We start from the raw sequence: 11,852 nt of genomic DNA, 5'->3' as shown, positions 1-11,852 counted from the left end.
ACAACGCCTCAATGATTGTGAAGTTTTCAAGGTTCGCGCGTGCACGTTGCTTGAAACACATTTTCATGCATCAGGCAACTATCAACTGTCCAGCGACACCTTGAGTTCTTTGAGTTATATTTGACTATTTTAGAAGCTGTATTGTATATATGCCTGTACGGGTTTTAGTAAAAATTTCTGGTTCCTTCTTATTTTCTCGCCGCAGTTATTTCGACTTTCGAAGCAACGCTTTCGCGCTCAATTGCCGCTACGTCTTTTCAAGCTGGCTGGCACTCTTGCAGGATTAAACTAGCGCCCATTAGGAAAATCATGAGCTCTCCCTAGAGCTCTGACTAGATCGTCGTCCTAGCAAGGTCAGAAATGGGTTAACAAGAAAAGGCAAACACAGACACGGTTTAACCAATAAGCTAAAACTGCTCAGTTTTCTTTTCCTTTCAAATGACCACAGTGTGGGTAATGTAGATGGAAAGGTTCAGTGGCGATTTTAGACCCTTTTTTTAGGTGTGCTCATGCACCCCTAAATTTCATCTCAGCACCCCTAAAAATAATAATTATTTTAAAAGTTTTTTTTAAATTATTATTGTTTATTATCATTTGATGCTGGTAGTTCATGAAGGGACATCCTTAGTGTTTTCATTCATTCAATATTTTGCATAATAATAAATAAATGTATTAATTGTTATCCAGTGAAATTAGGGATTTATTAGCAGGGGGGTTTAACACTTTTGCAAGGCACTGTATTCATGTCACATTCTTATTGGGGGCTGAGCACCCCTAAAGGTCTGATCCTAGAATGGCCCCTGGAAAGGTTGCTAGACAATTTTGAGCACATTGTGATTATCAAAGTGCATGTTTTCATTCTGATATTAATTAACTTAATTTTGCTCTGGTTTGTTTATAACATTTTTGTCTCTGGCTATCAACTGACCGATTTTGTCCGTTCCATAAATAATTTCGTTTTGACTACAATCCAGTAAACTATCGGAAAATACTGCACAACAGAAGGCTAGTCTATGGACTACTTATGAGACCTATGGGTTATTCCTGTCTTGATTGCTTAAAGTAGCCTCCTGAAAAGTTGTTTTCTATTAGTCTGAGTTATTGGATCACACCCTGTCCAGTGCTCCGGAGGGGGAGCTTTGGGTAAAGCAACACCTCCATCCAGAAGCACTCCCCTCCACCCTCAACCGGAATGTTTTGCAGATCTGTCTCTGCAGAACCTTTTGTAGACAGGTTTCTGCAGAGTGACGTTTCGGAGTGATCTGAACCATACTTGTCTACCAGTCTTGTCTGAGACCACTCTGATCTATACCATGTTCTGAAGAGAATGCTGCATTAGGTCATATGACCGCCAAGCAAACTATGCGTGTGCATATGTTTAGCAGCTTGTCACAGATAGGGTACACAAAACACCAGAGAACGTTCTCCGTATCTGCTGCTGTCTCCACCCACGCTCTCTCCTTTGGGAGTTTACCCCACAGAGAGAGCTGTAAACACACTCTCTTTTTCTGTCACACACACAGACTTTCAGACTGAACTGATGCCCTCATCCTCCATGTCTTTTCAAAGCACAACAATCTGTCACAAGGGGGTAGACTACTCAGGCGAATTCTACCACAGTCAGAGCACCAAACATCCAAAAGGTTTACACAATGCTGTACACACAAACGCACACACACCTCTTGCCACTCTCGTCTACTGTGTGTGTGTGCGTGTGTTTTAGTGAGTGAGAGGGGGAGTGGGTCTCACAGTGGGAGGTGACATCCAGAGAAACAGACACTCAGTGACCTGATCTTCACCAGCAGGAGCCCGCTGAGACCTCATGATCCGATTTGGCAGCAAGGCCCACAGACCACTGCAGTCAGCAGGGAGTGTGTGTGTGCGTACGAATGTGTCTGCATGAGAGTGTAAACTTTTCTCCATATATACGTGTGGAAAAGTACAGGATAAGTGAATGAATCAGAGAAGGGGATGGATGGGGAGAGGAGACCATGTCATGGAAGAGATTGTGGGAGAGAGGGAACAAAAGAATGGAAGCTGCTGTTAATTAGTTAATCTTTTATAAATGAGATGTATCGCGCTAATGGGTTTTAATGCAGTAGCTTAGCATGCCTTTCTCTATTCTGCGCTCCCTGCCTGAGTGTTCTGCTCCTGTCTTCAGACTGACCGACAGACTTGCAAGTCGATGGAGCACGTGCACAAGTGATGCTCTCTCTCTCACATACACACACCTTTCCCTACCATGCCCTGCGTATGTCTCCAATAGAGGTGTGAAAGTGATAGAATGAGGTCAAAGGAGTTTGGGGTGTTTATGTTTGTCTTTGAGGCCATGCCAGCTTTGATGCACCATTCATGGGGGGCTTCCATAATGACAGAAAGAACGCCAGTCCCTGAGGTTACCCAGGTGTGTGTGTGTGTGTGCGTGTTTGAGAGAGATACAGTGTATCAGAGACTACTGATAGACAGTGATGAAATACTCTCTCATCCCTCTGAAACTCTACCATGTGAGACTGGTTCTGGCCACTCATCCTTGAACACAGGTAGGAAACAGCGTTGTTAAAGAAGGCCTGGGAAAGGTTACACCTCTCATACACACTTAAGACCTGACTGAAAAGGTCAGTGTGACACAATGGGACAGAAAGAAAGAGGAGAAAAAGAGAAAAAAGGTTATAGATGAAGGCAGAGGAAAAGGGACATGAGACATATACTGTTTGGTATTCAGTTCAGGAGATGTGGAACTGATGTGTACAGCATGTGTGTGAGGGAGTGCATGTTAGAGAGAGAGAGTGAACTAGTAAAGATATCTAATAAGGCACCGCTCCGTACTGGTGGGGAGACACAATAATTTCCCTTATGTCACTGTAACAGGGACAAGTACAGGGACATTCCCCCGAGGCAAGTAGGGTGAAGTGCCTTGCCCTACTTGCCGTAGGACACAACGTCAGTGGGCTTGACCGGGAATCGAACTGGCAACCTTCGGATTACTAGCCCAATTCCCTCACCGCTCAGCCACCTGACTGTAGATTTTCTTGTTGTATCCATGAATCATTGTCTTGGTGAATCAACATCTTGTTCTTACTCTAGCACCGAGCACATTTACGCCATGATGATTATGATTATGCCAGAGGTTTGTTATTATTATAGCAAGAAATGAGCATAATATAACACCAATATCATATTTGGATCCCAAAGGGCTCTAAAGAGATTGGAAATATTCATACAAAAAAGAGGAACACCACTTCTCAGCGCTCCTGCACCTTGCAAAAGCGTTTTGGATACGTACATGTGATTTGGTTTTTGAAGACAAACATTGCCACATTTGAAAAAACAATATTATGACAATTTTATTTTCATAAAGCCTGGCGCTTATCTGAAAGGGGGGATACAGAAATTAAAGATTGTAACAACAGTGCAACCTAGTGGTTGAAACGAATTATTCACTCATAAAATGTTTTATTCATACCAGACATTAAAATCACAGTGGAATATTTTTTGTTACTGAAAATATCCATATCTTTATTTTTTTCCAGGACTCAAAATCGTGGCTGATGAACTTTGCATCCGTTCATACAATGTATGTGTTTACTGTCTAGCTTACAGTTGGTGACCCAGTCTGATATTGTATTAATTAAAATCTTGATGTATAAATTGTGCTTGCACTATTTGTGATTATACCAAAACAACTTCAAATTTATTAAATCCCCAAACTTACTTTGGCTTGGAGTTGGAAGAGAACACTACAGAAAGCTTGAGACAAACAAGTCAAAACAAACTAGCTGCACCCACACAGTCTCTGGATAATGAGGTCCCCCGCTGACTATTCCCATATAAAATACGTGTCCAATCCATGACCTGGATACTGACAGCATTCTACAATCTAACTTTTCTTTTCTTTGTTTTTTCTTTGTTTAGCCTGTGTTCTGCTCCTCTCTCTCACCAACCGTCTCTGGAGGAGGGGATCCCTCTCTGAATTGCTCCTCCCAAGGCTTCTTCCATTTTTTTCTCCTGTTGAGAGTTTATTGGGAGTTTTTCCTTGTCTTCCTTGAGGGTTTAGGTTGGTTGAGGGGCAGTTCTATGGGTGTATGTGAAGCCCTCTGTGACAGGCTTGCGTGTAAAAAGGGCTGTACAAATACATTTGATTTGATTCTTCAAATAAATAACTCCACAGTATAAAAAGATAAAGCGTATAGGTACTATGTTGCAAGTAAGTTGTATGTATTGCCGTAGTTACAACCTAGTGAAATATATTATTTATTGAATACATTGCAATATATTTATGGTGTACTATACTAATCAAAGGTAGTTCAATCTTGATATTGAACTACGTTACATTACCTTAAAGCAATAATGTGTAATACCCAGCACAACTTTGATCTAACACCCTCCCCCTTAAACTCTAAGTGAGTCTTGTCTCTTTTGATAGATCATCCACATATCTACTTAGATGAAATGTGGCGTCAGAGATGAACTGCCAGCTGTGGAGATGTTAGGGTGAAGAACTAAGCTACAGTACTTGCAGGTTGACATGGTGATATCCATAATTGGGCCTAAGTAAGCCATGGCAGAATGTGCAGAGGGCAGAACCAAGCCAACCTGATCCGCTTCCAATGCTGGGTACAGGTACTGAGGTGGAGAGACCAGTAAGATCTGGACCGAGGAGAGGATCGTGGGTGCTGACTCAGGGTGGAGACAGAGAAGGGAAGTGGGTGAGGGCAGTGTCTGGGTCATCTAGGCTAGGGGCCAGTAGTCTCTGGGGCTGTATTTGACTGTGGGGGAGTGCTGAGGAACATGTAGATTGCAGGGGTGAAGATGAGGATGGTGCCCAACACTGACACGGTGAGGAAGGCCCACAGGAAGATCCTGTCCAGAACCTGAGCCACAAACTTCCAGTCCTGGACCACCTGGGAGGCAGACGAGCGAGGAACAACGGGAATGCCAAGAACCAGGAAAATAAGAATGTTAGAATATGTCTACTTTCTGTGTCTTTGTGTCAATAATTATAATAGTCATGACACAACTTTCTTGTGTTATAATGAACAGCATTTGCTTAAAGAGTGCTTTCGCATCACACATTAGAAACTTAAAACACAGCATTATAAAATTGTTTCTGAAAAATGCTCTATAGGAAATAGGTTCCATAGGTTTGTACGGTTCTATTCTATATAAACCTTATACAGGTCAGAAGGTACTACCTAGGGTTCACAACAGCACGTTCTACCAAAAATAATAATAATATTTTATTGATACAAATTGTATTTGTAATATACTATATGCTGCACCTTATTTTAAGTATGGAGAAAATTGTAAAAAGAAAACACTGAAATCTATTAAATGTGAATGAACCAGGTACATTGCAGGCTGCCCCACCTCTCGGATGAAGTGCTCTTTACGGATATGGCGACTGATGTAGCGGACTGAGCACGTAGCCCTCTCCAGCATGTTGAGCCAGGCCTGGCTCTCGTCCTCCTTCCCCTCTGGGGAGGCCTGTCCGTGGGCCTCGCCAGAGCCCCTCTGGCCCCCCTTCCGTGCCCCTGTCTTGGGCTTCAGCTCGGGGCTCTCAGGCGCCAACTCGGGGTAGTGGTAGCGGTCGGTATGGCCCCGCATGCAAAGCATCCTGGGTAGCCTCTGGAGGAAGAGGTTGCGTACCCACGGCGACATGGGGTGGTAGGTGGACGAGGAGCGGTGATGCACGTTGATGACAAAGACAGTGACGATAATAGAGAGGGTGACGAAGATCATGATGAAGAGCAGGTACTCCCCGATGAGGGGGATGACCTTGGAGGAGGAAGGGATTATCTCCTCGATCACGAGCAGGAAGACAGTGAGCGACACCAGGACGGAGGTGGAGAGCGACAGTTTCTCTCCTTCGTCCGACGGAAGGTAGAACACCAGCACTGTCAAGAACGACAAGCCCAAGCAGGGGATGATCAGAAACAAGGTGTAGAACAACGGCAGCCTCTTCAGGATGAACGAGTATGTGATGAAGGGATAAGAGTAGAGGCCGTCTTTCCGGTTCCCCTTTGCCCCTGTGGCGTTGAGGATCTGCCACTCGCCGTTGTCAAAGAAGTCCTTCCTGTCCACGTGGTCGTCGATCAGGACCATGTCGACCATGTTGCCGTCGTACGTCCAGGAGCCGAACTTCATGGAGCAGTTCTGCCGGTCAAAGGGGAAGAAGGTGACGTCCATGGTGCACGCTGACTTGTAGCTGGCCGGCGGCGTCCAGGTGATGGCGCCGTTGAACTTGACAATGGCCTTGGTCATCAGGGAGCCCTCGAAGCGCCCATCAGCACTGGTGGAGGAGCAACAGCATAGTCACTATTCCATAAGAATCATCATATCATTAATACTAACCTTAATATAAACATAATCATTGAAATGAAAATGTTGCTGTTATGTTATGAGCAATGTGCAATGCTCGATTTGTTAACCTCCCAATCCATTCACACCGGTGTGTAATTATCTCCCACTAAAACCACAGCAGCACCAGACTTAATGACTGTTAAGTCATCATCTTAATGAATGTCCTCTATTTCTTAATTTAAATAATAAATCAGTTCTAAGAATACTGGTGTGGATTTGTCATAGTCATTTTTCGAGACCTTATAATATTTGCTACTCACTATATATATATAATGATTTAATATGAAATGTATTTTCTTATTTCAAGTCATACAAGTTCCTCTTACTTCTCATAGAGAACAATGTCTGGCAGCCAAATGGTCTCTGAGGGAACTCTGATGGATGTGATTCCTCCATAGTGAGCAGGGTTCCATCGCAACTTGTAGTCAATCCACTCCTGTCCAGGAACATGTTACTGTGGCTTATACCATGGTCTTGGTGAATACTCGATTCTGATTGGCTGCAGGGGTGTCCATTATCAGGTGATATTGTACACCTCGTCAGGCATTATCCCTTACATAACCCACATGCACTGCATCCCAGACTATAACTTTAACCATACAGGGCTTGGAAACCTCTCCATTATAGCTCCATGTTTATCTTAGATAAAATATATCCCTTTCCATTAACCGGACCAAACGGTGCATGAAGTGTTGCTGAATAAAGAATCAACTTTATCCTGCTCACCTGCCAGAGCCAGACATTGGTGGTCATCAACTGGTTCTTCTCATCCTGTTGGAAGAAATCAGAGAAAGAGCATTCATTTTAATTGATAGGGGGAGAAAGAGAGAGAGAGAGAGAGAGAGAGAGAGAGAGAGAGAGAGAGAGAGGGAGGAAAAGAGACAGAAACAGGGAATAACAGCTAGTTTTGTATTGGTCTCGTACTGACACTGTGGCCTTTCTACATCACCAGGGCAGAGGCTCGTTAAGAAAGAGAGAGAAAAAGATAGAGCGAGCCAGAAGGAGAAAGAGTGCAGTGAATTGTATTAGCTGAGCAGGAACACAGCTGTCAGAGTCAGTTTGATGTTGCGGTGATCACATAGTCCAGAGGTGAACTGTAATCCAATACAGGTCTGCTGTCTGGGAACACTGGAACACACACACACTATCTGTGGGTGTGTATGAGGCTCTCTTTCTGTCACACACACACCCTTTCAACAACATCCCTCCCCAGTCTCTCTTTCTTTCTCTCTCTCTGTCAGAGTAGGTCTCATCCACTCTCTCAAAAGGACCATTCAATATTTTAGCAACCTACTACAAAACCTCACGTAATTTCCTGAGCCACCTAAAACAGTCATGTCACAAAGTTATGACCTTGCCTAAACAGAAGAATTGTCTTATGGCACATATTATCATGGAGAAATAAGAGTGAGGAGACAACCGATGACAGAGAAAATCACTCCATCAACCAAATTAAATTAATTCACCAAACACATTCATTTCCATCACTGAAACAGGGCAAAACCTAAAAACCCACGAAGCTGTGTTGACACTACACATTACCTGCTGGTGTTGTGTGTGATGATGTGTCATTACAGTATATGCTGATTGTTTTCTTGTTGGTCCAATAGAAATACTTTTTTATTGAATTAATAAAATGTTCAGTGGTAGGTCTTTGCACCATCATGGCCATGACTGTCAGCAACTGAACATACAATGCATAGTTTATACATAACTTAGGCTTTAGCACTCACACATACAGTACGACTGGTGGATAGCGAGGTGGCATGGAGAAAAAGGATGAATATTTTAAGCACATGAGGATGGATGTTCCATTAGCTCCCTATGTTCTCAGCTCAATAACAGCTAAACCATCTTAACCCATCACAGACAGTTATTGAAAGATTTAAATCAGGCCCTTGTTGGGAATGGAAAGTAAAGAGGAAGACTTGGAGATATGGGTTATGGCTATTTCAGAACCATGGACAGCCGCATTGTGGGACGAGTGAGTTGAATTTGTCAGCGGTGCTGACTTCAGCACCATGGACAGCCCCACAACTCAACTGCTAAAGGCCCCTTCTGACTGATAGTACACCATTAGCTTCCTAACTAAAGCGAAGGCAGTGTCTTTTACATGTAATTCAGATTTGAAGAAATGCATCTCTCTTCATCTCAGTGTGTGTATGCTGGTGCCTGTGTGCGTACTGCAGGCGTCCTCACCACGTCGACCAGCTGAGAGATCTTCAGACCAAAGCGTACAGTGACCGTGTCGTTGGCGTGCTGGATGGGTCGGACCCAGCGCTGGTAACCCTGGAACAGGTTCCTGAGCAACGCATCCTCCATCTCTGCCAGGGACACAAACTCACCCGGGGCTGGGAGAGAGGATGGAGAGAGGTAGAGGGGGGGGGGGGGGAGGAGGAGGAAGGTAAAGAGGGAGGGAAGGGTGGAGGGAGGTGGACAGGAGGAAAATGGCGGAGGGGGGTAAAAGAAGAAGAAAGTGAAGGAGGGAGGGAGGTAGAGAGAGGCATAGAGGCATGGAAGGAGAAATGTAGGTTAAGTGGCAGGAAGGAAATTGAGGGACAAAAGAAAATGCAAATGAAACACTGTTTAATGTTTATTATGAATACACACACAACAAAACTGTGGCTAAATTAACAACTCAGCACGGGGACAGAGTGTGTCATAGCATAAGAGTGGTGTGAAAGGAAGGGATGTCAGTAGACAGAGAGAGGGGTGGAGTGACCTAGCCTGTCACCCAGACACCCTTCAGCCAGGGGCTGTGTGCTGCTAATGGACATTGGTACTCAAGAGGAGAGACGGCAGAAGCTCAAATGGAACGCCAAGGGTAGAGTGTGTTTAGGTTTAGCCTTTTATCTAGAGTTTCTTTTCTCCTCCCCTTTGTGTGTGTGTGTGTGTGCGTGAGTGAGTGTGTGTGTGTGTCTGAGAACTTTCACCTGCCAGGGGAGTTCATCCACCTCTGGCTGGCCATCTGTAGGACCTTTAGATCATCTCCTTCTAGGACTCATATCATGAGAAACTCACTAGTACTCACTTAATGTTGGTGTGTGAGGGTGTTTGTGTATTTGTGTTATACAAGTGAGTGATTGTGAGTGCAAGAGGTCATCTTAGAACAACATTTTAGTTCTCATTGTCATGTAATTATTACCCAAAGATCATAACTGTTCATCAAACATTTCATGACTGTAAATTGTATCTGGCAGAAGGAAAGAGCATAGCCGGAAAATAAACAACGTCATTCGACCCCTGTTTTGTCCCCGATGCATCTCGTCATCCCGGCGGTCAGCCAGCAGGACAGACCGGGATCACGCTCACCAGAGAACAAACCTCGATTCCGGGGAATGACTAGTGAACAGGGCTTTTTAGTTTGGAGGTGCTTAGACAGAGCAGGATCAAATCCCAAATCAACGCTTAGGAAGATTAAAAAACACATAAACCCCACGATCAATAATCAAAAATAAAGCGTGCGTTTTCATGCTGACAGACACATGGCTACAGAAGAAACTGCATGCACGACTACGGGGATTGAGACAAGAAGTTTATCATTTCTCGAATATAGTCATAGCTACTTACCCGGGATAGTGGCAATGGAGAGCGCACACAAGACAGTCAGAAAGAGTAGGGAGAGTCGCAAGTTCATGGTGATTTTCTTTTCCTTTGAAACCTAAAAATATTCAAACTAGAGATAAGTTATGGCTCTGCGTCGGGTTGGAAGTTACACTACATTCCAAAAGAAATTTGTATTTACTCCTGAATTACAGTTGGTGATGAAAAAAAAAAACTAAGCCCCGATTCCACGAAATGAAACTCTTGTCGCGAGGAGAAAAGGCACCGGTGACGCGCCACAAACGTTGTGCACGTCTCTCCAGCGCGAGGCATGCACGACCACAACGGCTACCCAGTAGTAAGTTGTGGAAGATAGGGGGCGCTGGCGCGACCAGGACGCGAGCTCAGGGGCGGCTTGGATAAAATTGCCTCAAACCAATTAAAGATAAAGATAAATGTATTCCAGTCGTGCGCCCTCGCCGGAAAACAAAACATATGAGGTAATGCTCGTTTTTGTCTTTTTTTTTATGAGAATCATTTTGTTTTAAGTAAAGGATTTTATGTAGGCAACTTCTACAGTTGTCATCTTTGAATGGAATTGAGAGCAAAGCGTTAAAGCTTCATACCAAAAGAGAAATACTCATGGAAAACAGGAACTTTGTACCACAAGTAAAAACATTTTTTGCCTTCCCGTTGCTTGTTGACTCAATTTCCTAAATGGAGCGCATGTCAATACCGTAGCAGCCACTGGGGAGCGCTGTAAAGCAGTACAGTTCCATACAGTGCCATCAGGTAACCATAGGTCTTCACCGTGGATTCTCTTCACACATGGTTTCCTTTGAAACAAAGATACACAATGGAGAAATGAACCCAGCTTTAATATTGAGGCGAGCCAGTGATGCTTTATTGAGGTCAACCAGTGATGCTTTACTGTAAATTCACACTCCGCCCCCCTCCTCTCTGTTTTTTTATGTGCATTAGTAGGTTACTTCAGCATGTATGTGGATCGGTCTGTATTTTACAGTACCCTAACCCTTCCACCTCACCTCACCCCAATCCTTTATCTCTCTCTCTATCTTGTGGCCCGATGTTTCTTACGTCAGTCAAGCATAATTTAACTGACTTTCCTCACGTGCCTTACTAGCAGCAGCCGAGGGATTGTCAGTGTCTGCGTGTTTGTGTCTGGTGTGTGTGTGTGTGTGTGTGTGTGTGTGTGTGTGTGTGTGTGTGTGTGTCAGGAGGGCTAGAGGGTGGAGCTGGGCAAAGCATCAGAATTTGTGTGGCATAATTGGGCGTGCATCAGTGCAGTGTGCCCAGATGCAATGCCAACCTTTGACTCCTACTGGTGGCACTCCTAGGGGCATTGTGAGGTGCCAACATCCCCCTGAGACACACACAGGAGAGAGAGAGAGAGAGAGAGAGAGAGAGAGAGAGAGAGAGAGAGAGAGAGAGAGAGAGAGAGAGAGAGAGAGAGAGAGAGAGAGAGAGAGAGAGAGAGAGAAAGAGAGAGAGAGAGAGAGAGACTCCACTGCAGACTCCCTGGGGATAATCCGGCTGGACATGAGCCTTAGTCTTCTGTGCTTTCTTTTCATAGACAAATCAGGTCGAGCCAGAAGAGATGAAATCAGAGGGAGATTAACTGAGGGCAAGAGAGAGCGATATCTTTAAAGAGAGATGACACACATTGTGCAGACAGTGGCACACATACACACACTTTGGGAGACATTTAGTCCTACATTTTCTCTTTTGTATTTGTACTCCTCTCAGTTCTAGGGAAGTGGCCATGATAACGGGAGGCTGATTATCACAATGAAATTATCCTGATTTTCCGCTCCACTTGGGGCCGCGGGGCGGGCAGCTGCTGCCTCAGAGAGGCTCCCGTTCTCCTGCCGCCGTCGCCCGCCCCATTCCTAATCGCTCGGAAAAGGGGTATTCTCGCGGGCTAGAAA

General features: G+C 44.5%; 1 protein-coding gene across 1 annotated transcript; it reads right to left on the bottom strand.

Annotated features, from left to right (window-relative positions):
- Nucleotides 1–4,733: 4,733 nt before the first annotated feature.
- LOC136953745 (neuronal acetylcholine receptor subunit non-alpha-3-like) lies at nucleotides 4,734–9,997 on the bottom strand. The gene is made up of 6 exons (XM_067247144.1): nucleotides 9,931–9,997; nucleotides 8,560–8,711; nucleotides 7,087–7,131; nucleotides 6,687–6,796; nucleotides 5,368–6,289; nucleotides 4,734–4,901 (listed from the first exon to the last, which is right to left on the bottom strand). Exons 1-6 carry the CDS (start codon nucleotides 9,995–9,997, stop codon nucleotides 4,734–4,736), a joined length of 1,464 nt encoding a protein of 487 aa, XP_067103245.1.
- Nucleotides 9,998–11,852: the final 1,855 nt, after the last annotated feature.

Source organism: Osmerus mordax, chromosome 12 (assembly GCF_038355195.1).
Source record: "Osmerus mordax isolate fOsmMor3 chromosome 12, fOsmMor3.pri, whole genome shotgun sequence".
Taxonomy (NCBI): domain Eukaryota; kingdom Metazoa; phylum Chordata; class Actinopteri; order Osmeriformes; family Osmeridae; genus Osmerus; species Osmerus mordax.
This window is presented reverse-complemented; position numbering and strand designations above follow the sequence as displayed.

Excerpts from the sequence above, each read along its gene's own strand:
- LOC136953745 (XM_067247144.1), bottom strand. The coding sequence starts at position 9,997 with ATGAACTTGCGACTCTCCCTACTCTTTCTGACTGTCTTGTGTGCGCTC. Across the intron at positions 7,132-8,559 it reads TCTCTCAGCTGGTCGACGTG|GATGAGAAGAACCAGTTGAT; the intron begins GTGAGGACGCCT and ends TTCTTCCAACAG. Across the intron at positions 6,290-6,686 it reads GACATTGTTCTCTATGAGAA|TGCTGATGGGCGCTTCGAGG; the intron begins GTAAGAGGAACT and ends CTCCTCCACCAG.